Genomic DNA, 26,974 nt, shown 5'->3' with positions numbered 1-26,974 from the left:
AAAAACAATTTTAGAAGTAAAGTTCTCTTTCTCTTTTGCGTTGGGTGTTAGGTGGAGTGCAAGTTAGCGACAAAATAGATTTATTTCCTTTTACAATAAAATAAAATCACTTTCGTCCTAATTTTCAAAAAAATAAGAGAAGAAAAAAAAAAATTAGACACGATCATTAGGAGAGAGAGAGAGAGTTAAAGTGGAGCCTGAGTCGAATTAAGTTGGAATATAAATTTTTTAAATTTTGAGAGAGCCAAGCCAAATGAATAATTTTTGAATTTTTAATATTAATATATAATAAACTTTTCTTTAGTTAAGGAAAATTTTGATTTTTGAATTTTATTTGTATTCCAACAAAGTTATTTGAATTTTATTGAAATTATGTCAAAAATATGATATTACAAGTTGAATTTTTATAGAAATTAAATATATAAACGTAGTACTTGAAGAAAAAAGTGTTCAGGGAAACAGTGTATTCATTCATTAACCCTAAAATGTCTCATTACAAGAGTATATATATAATATATGCCTGCTGATGGGGCGCCCAATCAGATAAAATAAGCCACATCAACTTACATCTCAGCAATTTACTAATAACAATTCAGTACCTCTGTAACAAAATAACTTTCAATTGTATTTGCAAATTATTACAATGAAACTCCCAAAATTAATACTTATTATAATTATATCCTAACATACATTTCATTCCATTTTCTCCATTATAGTAAATTTCTTTGTATTTAAATTAATGTATAATATTCTATTAAGATGGATATAACTTCTGATGTGTATATACTCTGAATCATTTGTATTAATGGAGATCTGAGATCGACTTTGCACCAGTGAAGTTTGATATCAAATAAAAGCCATATGGTCAAAAGAAATGCTTGAGCATGGCTTTGACAGTAGTTGAAGTTTATGATCAAAAGAAAGAAATTTACTTCTGTCTTCTTCTTATTAATGAACTGATGAATTTAATTCATTATTCATATATATATGAGTCTAATTTATTTGATAACATAATAGAGTGACTGAAGCTGTGAAATTGTGCCTAACATGGTACAGGTCTTCTTGGTGCAGGTGAATTGGAATATAAGGATCTTCCATGGAAGCACTAAATTGACAATTCAAATTCAAATGTAATTACAATCAAGTCCAACCAATTGGATCTCAATTGCAAAATTACAATCAAAGCGGAAACAACTCAAACAGAAAAAAAAAAAAAAAAAAAAAATCAAAACCCTCTGAATCTTTATTGCACAGGTTTCCATTAGATTAGTTCTTGTGCGTCAGTCACAACCTTGCAGTGCTTCTGGTATATTCTCCAGCTTTGGGCATTCACGTACTTGTATTCTGTTCAAAAGTGGAAAAGACAGAGCATTCCTATATATGCATTTCAGTTCTGGTAAATTAGACAATTTAAGAGCTTGGAGTTTTGAAAATAGGTTCATGTTTTCACTCCCAACTTGAAGCTCACTTAACTTTTCAGCACTTACAATTTCTTCCATATGCTTATTGGATCTCACTATCAAAATTTCCAAATTTGGGATTAGAACAACCCATGTCAGCTCTCGCAGACGGAAGTTACGCGATACATTCACTTCCCGGAGGCTATTGAAGCATACTGGAGCTGAGACCATTGAGTTGCTGATAGTATGATGATGTGTAGAACTCTCACCAAGCATAACATCCACGATCAACTCTTCTAAATCATAAGTATGAAATATGTTCAGGATCTCTAGGTTCCTAAAATTTGCTAATGAAGAAACACTAAGAGATCTTTGAAAGTAGAACCCTCTAAGCTGTAGAGATCGAGTACGGTTGAGTAATGTCTGGGTGCTGGAAAACAACTGAAGCATAGAGGCACTTATTATTGTGAGGCTCAGTTCATTCAAATTTTCAAGACACTGGAGCTCCTCTATTAGCAAATTGCCTTCACCCAATAAGTTATTTACCGACTTTTCATAAGCCATATTACCGGCTTGGAACATTCTCAAAATTTGCAGTGACGATGACAGACTAGATATGACTCCCCTTGGAATACTTTCTAGGAAGCCATTACGCTCCAAGTTCAAATATTTCAGCTTTTTCAATAACTTCAACTCAACTGGTAACCGCGTTATACGTGTACTACGCAGATTAAGATATTGCAATGAGGTTAATTTTGAAATTCCCTCAGGCAATTTCTTTATACATGTCTCTGATAGATCAAGAACGGTGAGCGAATTCATATACCGGAAGAAATCACCACTGATCTCCTCCAAAAACCTATTATGACCAAGGAATAAAGTCGAAAGATCCCCGCATCTAGGAACTTCTGGGATACTTTTAAAGGAGTTTGCCATCAACGACATTCTTTTTGATCCTTCCCATTCTTTGACCGCTGGAAATTTTGTTAATTGGGCACCCACTTGCACGAAAAATTTCTCCTTGTCTTTTTCATATTTACATGCTACCCACAAAGCCATGTCACGAATCACATCATGCATTTTTACATATTTTCCATTTTCTTCCAATAGGCATACTCGAACAAGTGAACCAATTATAGTATATCCTTCATTTCGAGCGCAAAAATTCTCAGAAATCCAATAATGTACCAAATCATCCTTGAGAAATTTGAAGTCCTCCGGGAATAAGGAACAGTATAAGAAGCAAGATTTGACTTTTTCACTGTGTAGGCTATCATAACTAAACTTCAAAATTGCAAATACTTCAACCTCCATATCTTGAAACACCTCATCTTCCATTCCGTGTAAACTTGAGGCATAACTTCTTAAGACCTCGAGAGCATGTTCCCATTCTTGGAGTGCATCTTTGCCAGCCATGGCATGGCCAATTGTGATGAGTGCCAGTGGCAATCCACCACACTCCTTAACAACATCTTTAGCTAGAGGAAGGATATTCGGAGCAATATCCCCAACTTTCTCCTGGAATAAGGTCCAAGATTCTCTTGGATTCAGAGGCTCCACTTTCATAATTTTTTGGGCTTCCATTTGCCTGCATATTTTGTAGAAACGCGTCGTGAATACTATCATTGACCCATGTTTTTTTTGTAGAGGAACCCCTATGTCTCTGAGATCAACCTTCTGCCATAAGTCATCCAAAAATAATACAAACTTCGTTCTGCTTAACCTATAAAATATATCTTCTGCTTTCTCACTGGGGATTTTTTTTGCCCACGTCTCATCAAAAATGCCAACCTTTTTCCAAATATCTTCTTGAATCTTGTCAGGTTTCAAATCTCTTGACACCACCACCCAAATCACAACATCAAAATTATGGGTTGAACTAGCAAACTTGTTGTTGATTTGGTTTAAGAGAGTAGTTTTGCCAACACCCCCCATACCATATATGCCAACAGTGCCCAGTTCATCTTGTGTGAACCATCTCCAAATATCACCTAACATCGCTTCCATGCCACATGTTGGTTTTTCATTCCTTTCAACTACTGGGTCTGGAAGTACCCTCTCAACCATCTCTTTGAATTCTCCTTTGGCTCTTAGAGCAACTGCTTCTTCTAACACTTTGGCCACCTTTCGCACAAATTCGTAGCTGGAAAAGTCTTTACGACGCAATTTCTCAATTTCTTGTGGACCATTTCTTATCATCTCCTCCGCCACAGTCACTATTGGTTCCAGCATCGAGAGCCAAAGTTGAACTTGTGGCTTCCGCTTCTTTTGTGGCCCTTCCTCCAAGGTGATCCTCATCATCACTCCCTCCTTTAAAGCCTTTAATTCTTTCATTATAGACTCCAAATCTCGAAGATCAACTTGAAGCTGACTTATGTAATCTGGTTCTGCAGGTATTCTTCTAACCAATTCTTTGAAAACTCCTTTGGCCTTTACAAAGGCTACATCTTCTAATTTTTTGGCGACCCTTCCGACAAACCTGTAGTTGGAAATATCTCCATGACTCAATTTTTGAATTTCTGGTGGACCATCTCGTATCAGCTCATCCGCTTCAGTTATGGTCGATTCTGCCATTGAAAGCCACAAGCCAACTTGTTGCAGCAGCATCTTTTCCGGCCCTTCCTCCAACGCTACATTCTGCCTGACATCCTCCTTTAATGCGTATAATTCTTGTCTTGAAGTCTTCAATTTTTCAAGATTAGCTTGAAGTTGATTTGCTGGTTCTGCCATAACCACTTCTTTGAAATCTCCTTCATTGATCAAAGTAGTCGCTTCTTTTAGAATTCTTGCAACACTTCTCCCAAATGTGTAGCTGGATTTGCAGTTCTTGGAGCAACAGCCTGCTATACATAACTTCTGTCTTTCTTGTATAGCCTTGCTTGGCAGCTGATTAATTTTAACTATGGCAGCATCCACCCTCGAGAGCCATCCTCCAACTCGATCTATCTGCGCCATTTCTGGTCTTTCCTGATTGACGATCAACCGCATCACATCAGTCCTCAGGTCTCTTAATTGATCTCTTGTAGTCTCCAATGCCTCAAGATTATCTTCAAGCTTGTATATATACCGCCAATGTCCAGCAATGCAATCCCAGCAGCGGCCAGCCAAAGCATCACCGCTTTGAATCTGAAAGACATTGCCCATAGCCTGCTTGTGAAAAATTGGACAGGAAAGAAATCTATCCAAAGAAAGATGAAGGGATTAATGGAGGAACAAGAACTTAGGCTGAAGGCATAGTTCAAAATGATGTATATACAAATACAATTGTTTACCTGTGGAAGTTTAAAACGCTGTTGGTGTTTTCCAGCTATGGAGAAGATGAAATGAAGAGAGAATACTTGGGTTTCTTTACTTCTTATAAAACTGCAGTACGTACACAAATATATAGACGAGACCACGGCTACTTAGGGACCTTAGAAACAAGATTTAAAATCAAGCTTGGTCCCAAAGCTAATGCAAAACATGATCATATCTCCCTCTTCGGAGATTTTAATGGTTCCAACGGAGGCCATAGATAGTGTACACGAAGAAAAATTTTATTAAGGAAGCATCCAATTAATTTAAGAAAGAGGAAGCATAAATATTTATAGGCTAAGCGAACCAATGAGATGAACCCATTTGGCGATCTTTATTTTATAATAATGCAAAGAAATTTTATCCCAGGGATGCCACATTTTTCAAAGGAAACAACAAAAAGCTAGAAAAAGACATAAAGCAAAAAGTTGATAATTATTACAACATGTAGAAAAAGCCAAAAGATACCAAGGACCACGATGGACACGAACGTGTCATGCTTCACAGCTGGCGATTATTGTTCATACCAATCTTCATCTGGGTCATCTTCTATTTAATATTATTATTTGTAAATAATAAATAATGTAGTATTGAAAAATAAAACTATAAATTTTTTTTTTTTTATTTTACTTCTCAAATGCTTTTCATTTAAGATATACAGAATATTTCTTTCACACATGGGTCAAACATAATGGACACTTTGCAATATTGAAAAGAAATGACACTTGCAATTTAAAACAATTCTCAATTATTGGATTCTGTTTCAAATGGGTAGTCTTTTTTTTTATTATTATTATTCCTATTGTTTTTAGATATATAAGTCTTTTTTTTTACTATTATTTTTGGAGGTGTTATTACAACAACCTACTTGTGGATTATAAAATTAAGGGGAAGTCGATATCATGTTTATATAATAAATAACCTAGCTTTGGGATTTTTTTTTCCCTTAATATTCAAATTTCACGAATATAATCTAGTGCAAAAGAAAGATTATAGTTAAATTGTTTCACATGAAAAATTTCAAGTATGTGGTTATTCCATTATCCTCAAATGAAAAATTATCTAAATATATGATGATGGAAAATATGTTGAAGCATCTCTTTGTAAAGTCTAATTAGTAGCTTGCTTTGTTTGATTGCTATAAGGCCTATTATATGTTGATGTCTTTCAGTGAGTCTACTTTCAAGATTCAGGAATTCTCCTAATGAATTTCGTCTGGAAGTGGTAAGTACTGATCTTAGTGTTTAAAATCTCAAATATAAAGCTTGAAGAGCACTTTAGGTTACTTGTTCTTTTTTGGCTTATATCTTGTTTGCTAGAATTCAAAGAACCAAGAAATGCTTGCTTCGTCTAAAGTGAAGCCAGAGTATGTTGCAGTGTTGCTGTTATAAATCAAGCTCTATGACCTGAAAAAAATTTACAAGACCTGATGATGGAGCAAATAGAGCCTATTATCCTAAATTGTGATAACAAATCTGTCATAACCATAGCTCACAACCTAATCTACATGGAAGAACAAAGGGCATCAAGGTAAAATATCATTCCGTTAGAGAAGCTGAAAGAAATCAAGCTTGTACATTGCAATTCTAAAATTCAGTTAGTAGATGTTGGGATGTGATGTGACATATGCTGCTATGAGCCTTGTACACCAACTTGTGAAAGAGCTTAATTTAGCATGAACAATGGAGACAAATTTCCTTAATTATAGGAGAGTTGGTAATGACTTAGAGTAAAGATATTTTGCATTTTGCTAATGTAAAAGAATGTTTACCAAAGGAAATGGAAGATAATGTGTGAAAGAGAGAGTTGAGAGAGGGGCATTTTTATGCCGGCAATATGAAGAAAAGGAAAAGAAAAAAAAAAAAAGCCATTGTCTTTTTAATGTAAAATCTGTTTTTTCCTTTGTAAAGTTATGCTGTCTTTAGTTGTTAAGAGTTTATGTTTTTATATTCTCCTCTTCTTCTCCATTTCCGAACAGTAGATACCTCGACAAAAGTTTTGTTTATTCAAGATTTGAAGACACAAGATGCAAGCTTTAAGTATCTGAGCAAAATCTCAAGACAGTGTTGGTTTAGCTACCGTTTCTCTTATTAAGTTACTATCAATCCATAGACTCAACATAAGAGCTAAACAAAAAAAAAAACGTGGATGAAGAACAAGATCAACTAAAATAGAATATTATTTATTAGACATTTTACTATTAAAGTTTGACCCTTAAAATTACTCTTTGTATTAATTTTACATTTGCCAATCAGGTATGATCGAATAAGATTTTTCATTTCTGATAAGAGTAAAGAGACTGAAATATTCCAATAGCGAACTTCTGTGCAGATTAACTTTTCTAGTTTGTTGTTTCAGTTCCTGAAGGATTGCAAATTTTTGAATCTCCTCCATCTGCAGGTCTTTTTCCATGGCTCCTTCATGACGCTGCGGGTGTTGCTTATGCTCATTTTTGTGTTGGTCATTTTTTAGTTTCCTATTGTTTTTTTTAAAAAAAAAATTGAGAGTGAAAGGTATGAGGTCCAATTTTTTAGTCATTTTTGTCGTTTTTGTGTTATTTTTTTGGTTTGTAAACAACTCAAATCTAACGTTTTTAGTTTGTTTGTACGAAAATATATAAAAAGGATAAAAAAGCCACTTGCTGTTAAAAACAATTTTAGAAGTGAAGTTCTCTTTCTCTTTTGCGTTGGGTGTTAGGTGGAGTGGAAGTTAATGACAAAATAGAATTATTTCCTTTTACAATAAAATAAAAGCACTTTCGTCCTAATTTTCCAAAAAATAAGAGAAGAAAAAAAAAATTACACACAATCATTAGGAGAGAGAGATAGTTAAAGTGGAGCTAGAGTTGAATTAAGTTGGAATATAAATTTTTTAAATTTTGAGAGAGCCAAGCCAAATGAATAATTTTTGAATTTTTAATATTAATATATAATAAATTTTTCTTTAGTTAAGGAAAATTTTGATTTTTAAATTTTATTTGTATTCCAACAAAGTTAATAGTGATAAGTGCACATATATCATGAGCAATAAATCCAGATTTAAATCCCTTCCCTCAATACTCAAAAAAAAAAAATTAATGTTTAAATATTACCGATCATCAGTTATTTTAATGATATTGAAATTATGTCAAAAATATGATCTTAAAAGTTGAATTTTTATAGAAATTAAATTTATAAACATAGTACTTGAAGAAAAAAAAGTGTTCAGTGAAGTGAAAATATGAAGGCAATGGAGTCACCGAGAGGAAAACGTGGACCAAAGACACTTCTGAATCAATTCGAATGGAAGATCTTACATTACATTATCAGAAGTGTGCATTGAGAACCATTTGATCCTGAGATTGGGAGTTATGGAGATTAGGGTTGAGAAAAGGAGAAAGAAGAGAAAGAAAAAGGAATATAGAAAGAAGGAGAGAGAAGAAGGAAATAGTGTATTCATTCAGTAACCCTAAAATGTCTCATTACAAGAGTATATATATAATATATGCCCGCTGATGGGGCACACAATCAGATAAAATAAGCCATATCAACTTACATCTCAGCAATTTACTAATAACAATTCAGTATCTCTATAACAACATAACTTTCAATTGTATTTGCAAATTATTACAATGAAACTCCCAAAATTAATACTTATTATAATTATATCCTAACATACATTTCATTCCATTTTCTCCATTATAGTAAATTTCTTTGTATTTAAATTAATGTATAATATTCTATTAAGATGGATATAACTTCTGCTGTGTATATACTCTGAATCATTTGTATTAATGGAGATCTGAGATCAACTTCGTACCAATGAAGTTTGATATCAAATAAAAGCCATATGATCAAAACAAATGCTTGAGCATGGCTTTGACAGAAGTTGAGGTTTATGATCAAAAGAAACAAATTTACTGCTGTCTTTTTCTTTATTAATGAACTAATGAATTTAATTCATTATTCATATATATATGAGTCTAATTTATTTGATAACATAATAGAGTGACTGAAGCTGTGAAATTGTGCCTAACATGGTACAGGTCTTTTTGGTACAGTAGAATGGAATATAAGGATCTTCCATGGAAGCACTAAATTGACAAATCAAATTCAAATGTAATTACAATCAAGTCCAACCAATTGTATCTCAATTGCAAAATTACAATCAAAGCGGAAACAACTCAAACAGGAAAAAAAAAAAATCAAAACCCTCTGAATCTTTATTGCACAGGTTTCCATTAGATTAGTTCTTGTGCGTCAGTCACAACCTTGCAGTGCTTCTGGTATGTTCTCCAGCTTTGGGCATCTACGTACTTGTATTTCGTTCAAAAGTGGAAAAGACAGAGCATTCCTATATATGCATTTCAGTTCTGGTAAATTAGACAATTCAAGAACTTGGAGTTTTGAAAATAGGTTCATATTTTCACTTCCAACTTGAACCTCACTTAACTTTTCAGCACTTACAATTTCTTCCATATGCTCATTGGATCTCACTATCAAAATTTCCAAATTTGGGATCAGAACAACCCATGTCAGCTCTCACAGTCTGAAGTTTTGCAATACAATCACTTCCCGGAGGCTATTGAAGCATACTGGAGCTGAGACCATTGAGTTGCTGATAGTATGATGATGTGTAGAACTCTCACCAAGCATAACATCCACGATCAACTCTTCTAAATTAGGATTACCAAATATGTTCAGGATCTCTAGGTGCCTCAATTTTGCTAATGAAGAAACACTAAGAGATCGATGAACTTGGAACCATGCAAGCTGTAGAGATCGAGTACAGTTGAGTAATGTCTGGGTGCTGGAAAACAACTGAAGCGCAGAAACACTTCTTATTGTGAGGCTTAATTCATTCAAATTTTCCAGAGATTGTAGCTTCTTTATTAGCAAATTGCCTTCACCCAATACGTTATCTGCCAAGTTTTCATTATACAAATAACTACCAGCTTGGTACATTTTCAAAGTTTGCAATGATGATGACAAACTAGATATGACTTCCATTGGAATACTTTCTAGGAAGCCATTACACTCCAAGTTCAAATATTTCAGCTTTTGCAATAACTTCAACTCAACTGGTAACCGCGTTATATGTGTACTACGCAGATTAAGATATTGCAATGAGGTTAATTTTGAAATTCCCTCAGGCAATTTCTTTATACGTGTCTCTGATAGATCAAGAACGGTGAGCGAATTCATATACTGGAAGAAATCACCACTGATCTCCGTCAAAAACCTATTATGACCAAGGAATAAAGTCGAAAGATCCCCGCATCTAGGAACTTCTTGGATACTTTTAAAGGAGTTTGCCATCAACGACATTCTTTTTGATCCTTCCCATTCTTTGACCACTGGAAATTTTGTTAATTGGGCACCCACTTGCACGAAAAATTTCTCCTTGTCTTTTTCATATTTACATGCTATCCACAAAGCCATGTCACGAATCACATCATGCATTTTTACATATTTTCCATTTTCTTCCAATAGGCATACTCGAACAAGTGAACCAATTATAGTATATCCTTCATTTCGAGCACAGAAATTCTCAGAAATCCAATGATGTACCAAATCATCGTTGAGAATTTTGAAGTCCTCCGGGAATAAGGAACAGTATAAGAAGCAAGATTTAACTTTATCACTGTGTAGGCTATCATAACTAAACTTCAAAATTGCAAATACGTCAACCTCCATATATATCTTGAAACACCTCATCTTCCATTCCTTGTAAACTTGAGGCATAACTTCTTAAGACCTCGAGAGCATGTTCCCATTCTTGGAGTGCATCTTTGCCGGCCATGGCATGGCCAATTGTGATGAGTGCCAGTGGCAATCCACCACACTCCTCAACAACATCTTCAGCTAGAGGAAGGATATTCGGAGGAATATCCCCAACTTTCTCCTGGAATAAGGTCCAAGATTCTCTTTGATTCAGAGGCTTCACTTTCATCATTTTTTCGGCTTCCATTTGCCTGCATATTTTGTAGGAACGCGTTGTGAATACTATCCTTGACCCATGTGGTCTTTTTGGCAGAGGAACACCTATGCCTTTGAGATCAACCTTCTGCCATACGTCATCCAAAAATAACACAAACTTCTTTCTGCTCAATATATAAAATATATCCTCTGCTTTCTCACTGGGGTTTTTTTTTGCCCACATCTCATCAAAAAAGCCAATCTTTTTCCAAATATCTTCTTGAATCTTGTCAGGTTTCAAATCTTTTGACACCACCACCCAAATCACAACATCAAAATTATGGGTTGTACTAGCAAACCTGTTGTTGATTTGGTTTAAGAGAGTAGTTTTGCCAACAGCCCCCATACCATATATGCCAACAGTGCCCAGTTGTTCATCTTGTGTGAGCCATCTCCAAACATCATCTAACATCGTTTCCATGCCAACTGTTGGTTTATCATTTCTTTCAACTACTGGTTCTGGAAGTACCCTCTCAACCACTTCTTTGAATTCTCCTTTATCTCTTAGAGCAACTGCATCTTCTAAAATGTTAGCCACCTTCCGTACAAATTCATAGTTGGAAAGGTCTTTACAACGCAATTTCTCAATTTCTTGTGGACCATCTCTTACCAGCTCCTCTACTCCAGTCACTATTGATGGGAGCGGGTATAAAGCGGAAACAATCCTCGTCGAAACCATATGAGGCAAACTAAAAACATTATCGAACAAATCAATAAACTGACCTCTTGAAGCGCAGAATCGCTCACCGGTCTTCTTTCTAGAGATCTTGGAGTCACCCACGATCTTCTGCAGTAATCCCTAACTATCTCTCTTTTGGAACTCTCTGAGTGGCAGAGCATAGAATAACGTGCGTCTTATTTTTTATTCTTAGGTTTTTCCAATCTTATATTAAAAAACCTCTCTTCGATAGGAAGATATTTTTTAATATAAAATAAATTAAATAAAAAATTATTTAATTAAAATAATTATCAATTATTTTAAAACTAAATAATTTATCTATTATTTAATACACCCTTAACTTTCCAAATAATTAGGGCACTACAGGGACCGCAGGAATAAAATAAATCAGGCTACTAATTATAATAAGAACCTATGTAGACCAACATATTCTTATTATAATTAATCATGAATTATTCCACTAAAAACTCATGACTGAACTCCTTATTTATTTTACAATTCCACAACATAATAAAATAATGTTCCCCACGTTAAGATTACAGATGCTGTCATTTAAATAACTTACTGACAATTTATTTAAATCACAATATAACTTTAAGATTGTCGCTCAACTTATTTCATGTCTCGGATTCAAAATCCACCTGCAGGGTTTACACAATGAAACCTTATAAGCTTACTTAAAGTGCATCATCAATCTCTAAACCGAGACATGGATTCTATTATTAATTAATATTTCACAAACACAAAAAATCTTTGCCCAATTCACCGAGAATATTATTCCAATAATGAAACTCACCCTTTAATGAATCAAAGCACAAGACAATCAATGTTTGCTCATATTAAAATAATCAAGATTAAGAACAATAAACATTATTTCTAATGTCCTAGAGAATATGTTTAACAGTCAGTACTAAACATCCATTCTCTACTTGGTCTAATTAAATACATACAAAATGTACTAATCACAATTATTGTTCATATGCTAATAACATTTATTTAATGCAAATTTCCAATGAAATACAAAGAAATCATTGTCAATAGAAAATCATTCATAGCTATACTATTACATATGCATGGTTAATAGTATATCTCTATCAATCTCCCACTTAGACTCATAACCATGCATCTATAACTTTAACTCCCATTCCTTCTACATGACTGTCAAAAGTCTTTGCTTGTAAGCTTTTTGTAAAAGGATCTGCCAGGTTGTTTTCCGATGCAATCTTTGTCACTACCACATCTCCCCTTTGAACTATGTCTCGTATCAAATGATACTTCCTCTCAATGTGTTTTGCCCTTTTATGGCTCCGTGGCTCCTTCGAGTTTGCAACTGCCCCACTATTATCACAATAAAGTGTAATAGGCAATTGCACTGAAGAAACTACGCCTAGATCCATAAGGAAGTTCCTAAGCCATACAGCTTCCTTTGCAGCTTCAGAAGCTGCCACATATTCAGCTTCCATGGTGGAGTCAGCAACACAAGTTTGCTTAATACTCCTCCAACTTATGGCTCCACCTCCCAAGACAAAAACATTAGCAGAGGTTGACTTCCGAGAGTCCTTATCAGTCTGAAAATCCGAATCTGTATACCCAATGGGTACAAGATCGTCAGATTGATAAACTAACATATAATCCCTAGTCCTTTTCAAGTACTTGATTATATGCTTGACTGCAGTCCAGTGTTCTCGCCCAGGATTAGATTGAAATCTGCTAACCATGCCAACAGCAAAACAGATATCAGGTCTGGTACACAACATTGCATACATAAGGCTTCCAACTGCAGAAGCATATGGAACTGCCTTCATGTTCTCTATCTCCTCAGGTGTCTTAGGACATTGGTCCTTAGATAGAGTGATTCAATGTCTGAAGGGAAGAAAACCCTTCTTGGAACCCTGCATGCTGAAACGAGCAAGAATGGTATCAATATAAAGTGCTTCAGATAAGCCAATCATCCTTTTCTTGCGATCTCGCATAAGCTTAATCCCAAGAATATGAGCAGCCTCTCCCAAATCCTTCATATCAAAACGTTGGGATAGCCAATCTTTGACAGAATTCAACATACCTACACAATTCCCTATAAGCAGAATATCATCCACATAGAGTACTAGAAAAACAACCTTACTACCATTCCATTTCTTATACACACAAGACTCATCATGACACTGATCAAAGCCAAAACTTTTAATCGCCTGGTCAAAACAAGTATTCCATGACCTAGATGCTTGTTTAAGCCCATAAATGGACCTATTCAATTTGCAAAGCAAATTTTCTTGTCCATTGTTTATGAAACCTTCTGGTTGCTTCATATAGATGCATTCATCAAGACTTCCATTTAGGAAAGCTGTCTTGACATCCATTTGCCAAATCTCATAATCATAATGAGCTGCAATGGATAGAAGAGTTCTAATAGACTTTAGCATGGCTACCGGCGAAAAAGTTTCCTCATAATCGATCCCTTCTTTCTGAGTAAACCCTTTCGCAATAAGCCTTGCCTTATAAGTTTGCACTTTACCGTCTATACCCCTCTTTTACTTATAGATCCACTTGCATCCGATGGGTTTAACCCCTTCAGGTGGTTCTACAAGTTCCCAGACTTGATTAGAGTACATGGACTCCATCTCAGATTTCATAGCTACAAGCCACTTATCAGCATCTTTATCTTGTAGTGCTTCATCGTAACAGACAGGTTCAATATTCACTTCTTCAGGGATTCTATCAAAAGCTTCTCCCAAAAGTGTATATCGAACCGGTGGTCATCTAATTCTCCCACTACGACGAAGTACTACAGGTTCTGCAATCACACCTTCATCTTGCTGTGGCTGTAAAGCCGGCAAGTCCATGACTGGTGGGACTACATCTTGATCATGTTCTGGAACTTCAACATGTCTGTCATCACCAGGAGGCAATGAAATGTTAGAAGCCCCAACATTGTGCTCCTGTATATTTGGATCAACAGCTGCCACTTCAGTTTCTACATAACTCCCACTACTTTCAGGTGGTAGTGAAATGTTAGGTACTGAATATTCAGGCTGATGTTGATTTACTGGTCGACTAACATTTCTTCCACTACGACTAGGCAATGGAATGTCAGCTCCAACCATTGATGGTTTAGGTTGTTGTTCTATTGGAAAGGTTCTAGTTGGTATATTTTCTCCTCTCAATTCATACAAGGCTAATTGACTTTTGGGATTATGGTTTTTAATATAGTCTTCCTCAAGATAATGTGCATTGGTGCTAACAATGACCGTTTTGTCTTGAGAACTATAAAATAAAACACCTTTCGTTCCTCTAGGATATCCAATAAAGAAGCATATGTCTGTTTTTGATTCCAACTTATCTGCTTTCCCTTTTAGCACATGGGCTGGACAACCCCACATCCGAACATGTCTTAGACTTGGCTTTCGCCCAGTCCACAGTTCTGTAGGAGTTTTAGGTACTGACTTAGATGGAACCAAATTTAGAATATATGCTGCTGTTTCTATGGCATACCCCCAAAACGAAATGGGCAAATCTGAATAACTCATCATTGATCTAACCATTTCCATAAGCGTCCTATTTCTTCTTTCTGCTACACCATTCTGTTGTGGCATACCAGGTGCAGACAACTGTGAAGTAATTCCTTGTTCTGATAAATAAGTAATGAATTCCCTAGAGAGGTATTCGCCACCACGGTCAGACCGTAACGACTTGATATATTTTCCATGTCGTTTCTCCGTTTCTGCCTTGAACTCTTTGAATTTCTCAAAGCATTCAGACTTACGGCGCAACAGGTAAATGTATCCATATCTTGAGTAATCATCTGTGAAAGTCACAAAATACTCAAAACCACCCCTAGCTTGGACACTCATTGGACCACACAAATCAGAATGAATTAATTCAAGTACATCATTAGTTCTATTACCCTTTATAGGAAAAGGCCTCTTAGTCATTTTACCTTCTAAACAAGATTCACAGGTTGGTAGTGCCTCCACTTTCAATGAACTCAATGGTCCATCCTTAACCAACCTAGAAATCCTATCTAAATTAATATGACCAAGCCTTAAATGCCACAAATAGGTATGACTAAATTCAATAGGACGTTTTCTTTTCAATGGAACAATGACATCAAAGTTATTAACTTCAGAATTAGGAATTTACAGTTCAGGTGAAACTTTGAGAATAAAAAGATCATCAATCATTGAGCCAGAACATATCATTTGTTTTCTAAATTTAATAATGACAGAATCATCATAAAATTCATTAAAACAAACTGAATATCCATTCTTGCTCAAACTAGAAACTGAAATTAAATTCCTTCTAATTGAAGGTACATATAAAACATCCTTCAAAAACAATGTTCTATTATTCTCAAAATTCAAAGAAACATTTCCTATAGCTAGAACTGCAACTTCTGTGTCATCTTCCAGAAAAATGCTTACATCTCCTTTATTTAGCTGACGAGTTACCTGAAACCCCTGCAATGAATTGCAGACATGATTAGTGGCTCCAGAATCTACACACCATTGGAGTGTAGTCAACACCGCTAAACAGGTTTCAACTATCAGCATATAAAACAGAGACATACCTTGCTTCTTCTTGGCTAACCATGTTGGACATTGTGACTTCCAGTGCCCAGGTTGCTTGCAGTGAAAACACTTACCCTTAGGCTTTTTCACAGCAACACTTGCACTAGTAGATGCACCACTTGTTTTAGGCTTAGCCTTGTGAACATTTTTCTTCTTCTTACCCTTGTTCTGGGCAGAAGAAGAACCTCGCTCAACATTAAGCACAACAGGTGCAGCTCCTTGCTTAATGATGGTCTCAGCAGCCACCAGCTCATTCAGCAACTTAGACAGAGTGAAATCCATCTTATTCATGTTATAGTTCAAACGAAACTGCTGAAAACTGGCTGGCAAAGTGTTCAAGATCATTTCTATCTGTGTAGCATTGTCAACCTCAACACCAAGAACCTCCATGTCATTCAGAAGACTCATCATCTTCAAGACATGAGTTCTAACTGGAGTTCCCTCCTCCATTTTGGAAGTAAGAATCTCCCTCAGTGCATTTTGCCTTGCTGCACTAGTTTGATCTCCAAACATCTCCTTGAGATTTTCGAGCATGTCAAAAGCTGTGTCCATCTTCTGATGCTGATGTTGCAAAACATTTGACACAGAAGCCAAAATGTAACATCGCGCCATCTCATCAGCTTTAACCCATTTCTGGTAAGCTCTGGTGACCTCCTCAGAGGCACCCTCACCAGGTTTTTCAGGACAAACTTCAGTAAGCACAAACTTATACTCCTCAGCAGTAAGCAAAATGTCCAAATTCCTCTTCCAGTCAACATAGTTTGGACCCTCAAGTTTGTTTTGGGTTAAGATGTTTGCAAGGGGACTGAATGATGCCATTTCTATATCATGCATTAAACAAAAATAGCATATCAATAATAAACATTGAATAAATCAAAATTGCAAATAAACAACATTGATATCACAATTCAAAAGAAAAAAAATACACATGCACAACACTCATGAATAGCAACCTCGATGGGAGAATTCAACCAATCACATGTTTTGCATATTATAATTAGATAAGACCGGCACATATTACTCGATGGGAGATAACATGCCTCTTAAATTAACATTAATGTGTGAGAAAATATCACATCTGATTCATATCACTAATTAATTTACTCAGATGGAGAGTTAAATCAATACAGACAAATTAGACTAGTTCAGTAATTATATTAAAACATGACATCTTCCGATGGGAAAGAAATGCAAATAATTACAACTAGAAAGTAATAAAAAACCACTCACAAATTAATTCATATAATTAAAATAAATTAATTATAATCAAAATAGCAAAATAATATATTTTTAAGACAATTTTGCAAATAAAATTAACATTTTTGGTTGAAAATGTTAAAAATTTAGTGTTCTGGTCTATTTATGCAAAAAAATAAAACATTCTGGGTTTATCTTGCAAAAATAGAAAAAATCTGGGCCATTTCGCAAATTTCAGAACTTGTTTGGACCATTTTGCATAAAACAGAAACTATTGGGCCAAAATTGCAAAAACCAGAAATAGTCTAGGCAATTTTAATAAAACCAGAAACAATCAGGGTCACTTTATAATTTAAATAACTCCAGGGGGTCAAAACGGAATAACTGATACTTTCTGGGTCAAAATATAAAACAAAATTAAAGTCCAGGGGTTAAAATATAATAAACAGAAAGATTCAGGGTCAAAAAATAAAAAACTTAAAGATCAGGGGTCAAAATATAAAATTTAAAAAAATTGAGGGACCAGATGAAAATTTTGGCAAGCAGCAGCTTCTTCTTCACGAAGAAGCCCTAGCCGCCGCCCCTTATCCCTTCAACCTCCATTTTCTTGCCCCTCTACTGATCTTCAAAACAAAAAAACAAAATTTTTATTTTTTTTTTTTCGTCTTTTCTTGCCCCTCTCCTGTTCATCGAAACAAAACCCAATATATATATATATATATATATATATATATATATATATATTTATTTATATTAATGCCCATTAAAAACCACAGTTTCAAAAATAAAGGTTGTATCAGGTACTGCACTTTTGTGCTGCTGTCCTTCAAAAACTCTTGAAGCTCTTGTAACCATGTACCAATCAAACAATCAAAACAGATTATAGATACACGATTGAAACATGACAAAATAGCCACCATCATATAATTTCGTTTGGCTCTGATACCAATTGATGGGAGCGGGTATAAAGCGGAAACAACCTTCATCGAAACCATATGAGGCAAACTAAAAACATTATCGAACAAATCAATAAACTGACCTCTTGAAGCGCAGAATCGCTCACCGGTCTTCTTTCCAGAGATCTTGGAGTCACCCACGATCTTCTGCAGTAATCCCTAACTATCTCTCTTTTGGAACTCTCTGAGTGGCAGAGCATAGAATAACGTGCGTCTTATTTTTTATTCTTAGGGTTTTCCAATCTTATATTAAAAAACCTCTCTTCGATAGGAAGATATTTTTTAATATAAAATAAATTAAATAAAAAATTATTTAATTAAAATAATTATCAATTATTTAATTAAAATAATTATCAATTATTTTAAAACTAAATAATTTATCTATTATTTAATACACCCTTAACTTTCCAAATAATTAGGGCACTACAGGGACCGCAGGAATAAAATAAATCAGGCTACTAATTATAATAAGAACCTATGTAGACCAACATATTCTTATTATAATTAATCATGAATTATTCCACTAAAAACTCATGACTGAACTCCTTATTTATTTTACAATTCCACAACATAATAAAATAATGTTCCCCACGTTAAGATTACAGATGCTGTCATTTAAATAACTTACTGACAATTTATTTAAATCACAATATAACTTTAAGATTGTCGCTCAACTTATTTCATGTCTCGGATTCAAAATCCACCTGCAGGGTTTACACAATGAAACCTTATAAGCTTACTTAAAGTGCATCATCAATCTCTAAACCGAGACATGGATTCTATCATTAATTAATATTTGACAAACACAAAAAATCTTTGCCCAATTCACCGAGAATATTATTCCAATAATGAAACTCACCCTTTAATGAATCAAAGCACAAGACAATCAATGTTTGCTCATATTAAAATAAATCAAGATTAAGAACAATAAACATTATTTCTAATGTCCTAGAAAATATGTTTAACAGTCAGTACTAAACATCCATTCTCTACTTGGTCCAATTAAATACATACAAAATGTACTAATCACAATTATTGTTCATATGCTAATAACATTTATTTAATGCAAATTTCCAATGAAATATAAAGAAATCATTGTCAATAAAAAATCATTCATAGCTATACTATTACATATGCATGGTTAATAGTATATCTCTATCAACTATTGCTTCCAGCATCGAGAGCCACAGTTGAACTGGTGGCTTCCGCTTCTTTTGTGGCCCTTCCTCCGAGGTGATCCTCATCATCGCTCCCTCCTTTAAAGCCTTTAATTCTTTCATTATAGACTCCAAAGCTCGAAGTTCAACTTGAAGCTGACTTATGTAATCTGGTTCTGCTGGTATCCTTCTAACCAATTCTTTGAAAACTCCTTTGGCCTTTACAAAGGCTACATCTTCTAATTTTTTGGTGACCCTTCCGACAAACCTGTAGTTGGAAATATCTCCATGACTCAATTTTTGAATTTCTGGTGGACCATCTCGTATGAGCTCATCTGCTTCATTTATGGTCGATTCTGCCATTGAAAGCCACAAGCGAACTTGTGGCAGCAACATCTTTTCTGGCCCTTCCTCCAAGGCTACATTCTGCATGACATCCTCCTTTAAAGCGTATAATTCCTCTCTTGCAGTGCTCAATGCTTCAAGATTAGCTTGAAGTTGATTTGCTGGTTCTGCCATAACCACTTCTTTAAAATCTCCTTCATTCATCAAAGTAGTCACTGTTTTCAAACTTTTTGCAACACTTCTCCCAAATGTGTAGCTGGATTTGCAGTTCTTGGAGCAACAGCCTGCTATACATAACTTCTGTCTTTCTTGTATAGCTTTGCTTAGCAGCTGATTAATTTTAACTATGGCAGCATCCACCCTCGAGAGCCATCCTCCAACTCGATCCATCTGCGCCGTTTCTGGTCTTTCCTGATTGACGCTCAACCGCATCACATCAGTCCTTAGGTCTCTTAATTGATCTCTATTAGTCTCCAATGCCTCAAGATTATCTTCAAGCTTGTATATATACCGCCAATGTCCAGCAATGCAATCCCAGCAGCGGCCAGCCAAAACATCACCGCGTTGAATCTTAAAGACATTACCCATAGCCTGCTTGTGAACAATTGGACCGGAAAGAAATCTATCCAAAGAAAGATGAAGTGATTAATGAAGGAACAAGAACTTAGGCTGAAGGCATAGTTCAAAAATGATCTAGATATAATTGTTTTCTTGTGGAATTTTAAAAGGCTACTTGAAGCTAATACTAATTGTTTAACCATTGCCTCAACTTGCATTCTCAAAGTTGACTTCTTGTGGGTACTGACTCGGTCATTGAGTGGGGAACCTTTGCTCTTGTTTGTCACTATGAAATGTTAATGTTTAATGTAATAAGCAAGTGGTTGTTTTTTAATTAACGTTTCTAATAGTTTTGTTCAGTTTAATGAATATTGGAATTTGGTTGGCTACTTAATCCATAATGGAGACTTTGCAATTAAAACAATTTTAAGAGTAGAGTGCTCTTTCTTGTTATCAACTTGAACAGCAATCTTTGTTCAATTATTGGATTCTGTTTCATATGAGTAGCTTTAGATAGACAAGTCTTTTTTTCGTTATTATTTTTAGGTATGTAAATCCTTTAACCAGTGTTTATATATTAGCATTAGAACATAATTGTGGATTTTAAATTTAAGGGTTAAAGGTTTGAAATTGTGTGAAGATGTCAGTGTTTATATATAATTAGTAATATAGTATTAGGGATTTTAGAATTTGAGAGAGCGAAATGAATAATTTTTTTTTTTTTTTGAATTAATATATATGTGATAAAATTTTCTTTAGTTAAGAAAAAATATATATAATATGAACGGAGAGGGACCGATTGAAGTTGTAATTTCCTAATAAAATAAAATAAGAACACTTTTGTTCTAATTTTAAAAAAAAAAAAAAGAAAAATAAATATTATCTATTAGAATACAAGTTGTCTGGAGACTGGACATAAAGTACAAAATACAATACGACGTGAACATGAAGTAAGACAATTGAAAAAAAAAAAAAAAAAGGACGGCACGCTAACTCTTTGTAATACAAAATCTAAATTTATATTTATTCATTTTTGCTCTGTCAATTGGCAGCAAGTACGGTTTGCGCCACCGTAAAGTTAATGGTAAGAAATGACAACAAAAACCTTGCCCATGGCACCGGCGCCTCAATAAATGCTCGAATCGGCTTCTTCAACCAAAACTGGAATGACTTCTGGCTATCCAAGTAGTTCTGAATATCCCACCGGACATCATTATAAATGTGAGGATTTGGAATTAAGTTTTTAGCCATTTCACGAAAAATGTTAAAAACCTCTTCATGCTTCGACAGTAAATTAACCAGTATTCCTTTAGAAATCAATTTTCCGACGTTTTCTACATCTGCAATCAGAGAATTAACGAAGCATACGAAAGAGATTACCTCAAGTTCATGTTTTAAACCTGGACACATTTCATAGGCTACTAAGTTTGATAATTTAACCACTGTTGACTCGTCAATGATTAAGGGTCGAAGCTTCAACAACTTAAATATTCCTCTTCCTCTCAAAGAAATGTCTGTTAATGAAGTTGACTGATCACTAGGCTTCAAAAGGATACCACTTTCAATAAGCTTATTTACAGTATAAGATGGGGATGATGAGGCAAGTACAGTGACCTCCTGAGAATGAGTGCTCATCTTTTTATTATTTCTTTTGGGACGCTGTAACATTTCTGTCGACCAATTCCATTTCGGAAATCTTACCTTCATCCATAGAAGCTCAAGAAGATGATCAGGCTTCCATTCTCCTTCTACTACTTCAGTTTCTATTGGCTTTCCTGGCACCATATTCTGACTTCTTACGAACTCGTCCATCAGAAGGGACAGACCTGGGTGGGTGTATTCACAAAAATGTTAACAGGATAATAGAAAATATCGCTGAAATGGTATATATATATATATATACAGGCACATAACATTATAAATACCTTTGCCTGTTTGAGCCCCTTCCATTAATATTTCTAGTAGACCATAAGGAAGTTGGTTCTCCAGAAGGAAAAGATCATTGTGAGACAAGATTGCAGTGATGTTCAGAGTCCTTAATCGATACAAGTCATCACTTGTGCAGCAAATTACATAGAATAGCAATGCACATCCATCCACATAAAATATCCGGCTAAGCTGCTGATCATCACATTTCTCCGTCACATCCTTATCATAGCAATCCCTGAAATTTCGTATCTGCTTCAAGATTTTGTCATATTTGGAACTTGCATCGAGTTCATAATCACTAATGAACTGAGCCGCTAGCTTTTGCTTCATCTCCTCTCCCCGTCGAAGATTATATCTGCCATGGTGGATAGGACCAAAGGAGTACACTTTTGGTTCAAGGTGTTGGTGGAAATACTGGATGTCATGCAGCACAGATGGAGCCTTTTGAATCCGTGGTGTAGAGCTTGATGATTCACCTGACTTAATTCCCTTAACGACGTCAGCATTCAAGACTTGGAAGTTATTATCCATGGATAACATATCTAGTTTCTGCAGCCAATCTGTTTCTATTCACAGGTATAGCAACCAATATATGGTAAGTCTCTGAATTGGTATTGGAAGTTCACATCATTCTATAAAAGGACTGCTCTTCTGAGTCTTCTTCATGGTCTAGATTTTCGTTTAATTAATTCCTCAGCCACTTAGTAAGCAAAGAAGCAGGTTCAAAATGCTTTGATCACTTTAATAAAGCCAAAGCAATCCTTAATTAATTCCTCAGTCACTTAGTAAGCAAAGAAGCAGGTTCAAAATGCTTTGATCACTTTAATAAAGCCAAAGCAATCCTTAATTAATTCCTCACCCACTTAGTAAGCAAAGAAGCAGGTTCAAAATGCTTTGATCACTTTAATAAAGCCAAAGCAATCCTTAATTAATTCCTCACCCACTTAGTAAGCAAAGAAGCAGGTTCAAAATGCTTTGATCTCTTTAAAAGCCAAAGCAATCCTTAGGCCCCGGGTTACACTGGATCTGAAAATGGGCTTGGATTCACCAGGCCCACAAATATGAGCCCAGACCATAAAATGTCCATGCCTACCTAAAAGCACTGAGCCACTGATAATCATATTTGAACTTTGACCGATTCTTCTTATAACCCCTTAAACTACAGGGTTCAATCCTGCAGTGCCACAAATATTATCAAATTTATGCTTTAGGCCAATTAATTTGGGGTCTCTCAACATTTTATCATGTTTTTATCATCCTGCACATAATGGTGTGCGTTAAATGCATAATAAATCATACTGAAGAACACAATGCATACCTGCAGGCATTGATCGAATGTGCCCACAATTAAACACGGCAAACATTTATATCTAATTGATTTAAATTAATTCTCTCAAGTCACAAAACAAACTAGATACTCAATTGATTAATTTGATACCTGGGAAAACACAGAATAATGTAACAGATAGCAGCACCCAGTAATTGTCCACCAATTACAAATGAACTGGTAATATACTAAAAAAAAATAAAGAACTAACTTGGTGGTTGCAAAAACAAAGATTTTGAATACTGTGAATAATTACACACTATTACCAATGTTTTTCCGTATCAAATTAGAAAGTACAAATAATGATCACTGAATTCATGTTCACTTGAAACTCTAGTTTAAGCAACAAACACAGTAGAATATTTAATCACTGAATTATAGTTCCATTTAGCACAGAGAGAATGAAAATGAGAAGCTTATCTCCTGGTGAAAGTTCTGATGCGCAGAAGATACATATGGCCAACATCAGAAGCTGCAAATCTTGCATTTGATATCAATATTGTTGGTTCCATAAAACATTGTAATAATAATGATAAAGCATAAACATAATCTAAACTTCCAGGGAAAAGCTTTACCAATCAACTTCAACAAAATTCTTTTAACTTTACTTCTCCAGAGTTCAAATGGTGGTGGGCTGCGCATGTTTCTTGCACCAATATACTTAATTTATCGCTGCGGGAAGCAGGCATCCTTCTTTCTTCCATCATTGTCCACCAAAAAATATACTAGTACACCATGGCAGATTGCAAATGATATTGCAGCCACACAAGTACCATCAGAGGATACACAAAATCAGCATCAACCAATGCTAGATATATACTATAAGGAGTCCTATATTATGAAATGTTGATTTTTTATTAATCATTAATAATTATAGAAGTCTTGAGAAGACATAGGAAATCAATTAGAGATGTTTCTCCCAAGTGTAACAGGAGTACAGTGGTCAATGTCATGCGTCATCAACTGAAGACTTCTAGAAACAATTTATAGAAGTCTTGGAAATGGCCACATATCCTTGTGAAGCATCAGCATGTTAATCAGCCTAAACTCTGTCCAATTCCAAAGTCCTAAGGCATGCTAAAGAAACTGAAGTGCACTACAAATGGAATGTTCATCATATAAAGAGCAAAAAGCATAAAACGACAGATTATCCAAACAATTGAAGAGTTCAGACAGCAAACCAGAAAAAGAGCATCCCTTACGTTGGAATTAAATGCAGCAGCATGCTTTTATATCATGATTTTGATTACCGTTGTTTTAACCTGCGAGGATTAAGGCCATTTTATTATCATTAACATGGTATGAAAATGTTGTGTTAACACCATTAAATTTTGACAGATAACAGTATTGAAATAAAACAGATAATTAAAAGAAAATACCAAAGGCCTGGGCAGCCAGCCACAAGTTTCTGCAGGAAATCAAGTGTGGATGTTGCCCAACAATCTATGCCCAGTATAAGCTTTACTCTATGAATCATCATCTTGAGGCCTCCGCAAACAATTAAGCAAGCCTCCCACATTGGCCATGATATGCACTGGTGAAGCATCAGCATATTCATCACCATACTGCTATACACCATATGTAACAGCATATGAAAACAGTTTGATGAAAGAATCCCATAGAAATGATCAGCGAAAAGAAAAAAATGTGGCAAAATCTTGATAAAGCCACCTCTTGATTATCAAAAGCAACTCATGGAAAGCATTGTCAATTGTTCACCTCATAAGTACTGAGAATCAATTTTGTTGAACTTGCAAAGGACATAGCCAGTCAACACATTGGATCTCAATAAACAAGTTCAGTAAACTGGAAAAATCGAGAATAGCAATAAGATAAATTCCCAATAGAACAATAACTTCAAAGTGTAAATTAGAGTTCACAGTAAGGAAATTTCTAATCCACATCCAGCCAAATAAATAAAATAAAAGAAAGCATTAACAAAAATAATGAATTAAGTATGGCAACTTCTTAAATCAAAATATACACAAATGAGATCTACATTTACAATTCCTTCCATGCTATTTGAATCCTGTACATCATCTTGATATCAATGGGGAAAAGATATTGAAGAGTGATAGAAGAAGAAGAAGAAGAAAGAGAAAAAAAAAAGCCTAATCTCTAAAGCTGAAAAGAAGTGTACTATTAGCAGGTATCAAATTTCTTAGCATCATCAAATGTTCATCATCTGAAATATGAAGCATATGACGTAGATTTGTCAATCTTGCTTCATCTACCCATGTCAAAGGCCCTGAAGCATATAAATCCTCAATTGCACAAAAATATTTTAGTAATTCTGACCTATGGAATTCTACCTCTGATTGCTCATCCGGTGAAACTTAACATCCTTCTTTCTCATAAACCTCTCCAGAAGATGATTCAGCATCACTATAGTAACCTTCTAAATTGTTACTCTGCTGTCTAGAAAACCTAAAGGGTGAGTTGTGTCCACCATTGCTCATAGAACTAGAACTAGCAACAGAGGATGCACAATCATCAGTATGTAAATATAATGAGGACTCTAGAAGAGAACTATCAGTTCCCCTACTTTCATCCATTCTAGAAAGTTCAGCTGTAGGAATATTACAAGAAGAATGCACATGATTTTCACCCAATAATTCATTTCGACAAACAACTGCATCTACCTTTTCATAAGTTGGAGATTCGTGTAATGAAAAAATTTGTTGATGGCTACCATCTTTTATAATCAGTCTCTTCTTTTGAGCAGCTACTGAATTAGCATCTAGATCATACAGGCCAAATGGTGATCCTCTCTTCAATGTTCTAGTTGAAACCACACAAGACTTTGGAATGTCAGTCATTTTCTCCACCAGACTGGAATCATCTCCAACATATTGCTTTATCCACGCATATGATTGTCTTTTATCCATAGGCATGGCGCCATGCTCCGGACCCTGTTTCAAAATCCCATCAACAATAATTAGAAGATGTAAATTATAACTAGGCACAATGACATGAAATGATTATATGATAATTTGAATCACAAGGCATGAAGAATACATTCGAACTAAGGTGATAAAATTCCCCATATTGAGAATCTCAAGAAAAATGTATCACAACCTATCAATGAGCTGCAAGCATTTAATCTCTGCCAACAATAAACAGTGACCAACAAGCAAGCTCAAGAAGATGATCAGGCTTCCATTCTCCTTCTACAACTTCAGTTTCTATTGGCTTTCCTGGTACCATATTCTGACTTCTTACGAACTCGTCCATCAGAAGGGACAGACCTGGGTGGGTTTATTCACAAAAATGTTAACAGGATACTAGAAAATATCGCTGAAATGGAATATATATATATATATATATATATATATATATATATATATATATATATATATATATATATATATATACAGGCATATAACATCATTATACATACCTTTGCCTGTTTGAGCCCCTTCCCTTAATATTTCTAGTAGACCATAAGGAAGTTGTTCTCCAGAAGGAAAAGATCATTGTGAGACAAGATTGCAGTGATGTTCAGAGTCCTTAATCTATACAAGTCATCACTTGTGCAGCAAATTACATAGAATAGCAATGCACATCCATCCACAAAAAATATCCGGCTAAGCTGCTGATCATCGTATCG

At 35.0% G+C, this 26,974-nt stretch overlaps 4 protein-coding genes across 13 annotated transcripts; all 4 read right to left on the bottom strand.

Annotated features, from left to right (window-relative positions):
- Positions 1–1,099: 1,099 nt before the first annotated feature.
- On the bottom strand, positions 1,100–4,942 carry LOC119371430 (disease resistance protein UNI-like). 2 transcript variants are annotated; one of them, XM_089720936.1, is made up of 2 exons: positions 4,673–4,942; positions 1,100–4,578 (listed from the first exon to the last, which is right to left on the bottom strand). In XM_089720936.1, exon 2 carries the CDS (start codon positions 4,542–4,544, stop codon positions 1,281–1,283), a length of 3,264 nt encoding a protein of 1,087 aa, XP_089577062.1. In that variant the 5' UTR covers positions 4,545–4,578; positions 4,673–4,942; the 3' UTR covers positions 1,100–1,280. The 2 variants fall into 2 exon arrangements, with proteins under 2 accessions (XP_089577062.1, XP_089577064.1); XM_089720938.1 differs by having other exon boundaries at positions 1,100–4,526.
- Positions 4,943–8,743: 3,801 nt separating this feature from the next.
- Positions 8,744–11,222, bottom strand: LOC149499378 (putative disease resistance protein At4g10780). Its single transcript, XM_089718002.1, is given in 2 exon segments — positions 8,744–10,372; positions 10,374–11,222. Coding segments are annotated over 2 exon segments (1,857 nt in total). The 5' UTR covers positions 11,073–11,222; the 3' UTR covers positions 8,744–9,214.
- A 4,511-nt stretch (positions 11,223–15,733) lies between these two features.
- Positions 15,734–16,231, bottom strand: LOC149499377 (uncharacterized). Its single transcript, XM_089718004.1, has 2 exons — positions 15,895–16,231; positions 15,734–15,784 (listed from the first exon to the last, which is right to left on the bottom strand). Exons 1-2 carry the CDS (start codon positions 16,184–16,186, stop codon positions 15,756–15,758), a joined length of 321 nt encoding a protein of 106 aa, XP_089574130.1. The 5' UTR covers positions 16,187–16,231; the 3' UTR covers positions 15,734–15,755.
- Positions 16,232–20,972: 4,741 nt separating this feature from the next.
- On the bottom strand, positions 20,973–26,608 carry LOC110009530 (uncharacterized). Of its 9 annotated transcripts, none has more exons than XM_089720682.1 (7): positions 26,443–26,608; positions 26,007–26,276; positions 25,084–25,170; positions 24,744–24,929; positions 24,567–24,626; positions 22,034–24,460; positions 20,973–21,934 (listed from the first exon to the last, which is right to left on the bottom strand). In XM_089720682.1, the coding sequence occupies exons 6-7, from the start codon at positions 22,575–22,577 to the stop codon at positions 21,150–21,152; spliced, it is 1,329 nt and encodes a 442-aa protein (XP_089576808.1). In that variant the 5' UTR covers positions 22,578–24,460; positions 24,567–24,626; positions 24,744–24,929; positions 25,084–25,170; positions 26,007–26,276; positions 26,443–26,608; the 3' UTR covers positions 20,973–21,149. The 9 variants fall into 9 exon arrangements, with proteins under 9 accessions (XP_089576808.1, XP_089576812.1, XP_089576807.1 ...); XM_089720686.1 differs by having other exon boundaries at positions 22,034–24,089; XM_089720681.1 differs by having other exon boundaries at positions 22,034–24,626; positions 26,383–26,608.
- Positions 26,609–26,974: the final 366 nt, after the last annotated feature.

Source organism: Jatropha curcas, chromosome 1 (assembly GCF_041381405.1).
Source record: "Jatropha curcas cultivar XTBG-Jc1 chromosome 1, XTBG_Jcur_1.0, whole genome shotgun sequence".
Classification (NCBI taxonomy): domain Eukaryota; kingdom Viridiplantae; phylum Streptophyta; class Magnoliopsida; order Malpighiales; family Euphorbiaceae; genus Jatropha; species Jatropha curcas.
The sequence above is the reverse complement of the archived record's forward strand: the minus strand, read 5'-3'. Positions and strand labels throughout refer to the sequence as shown.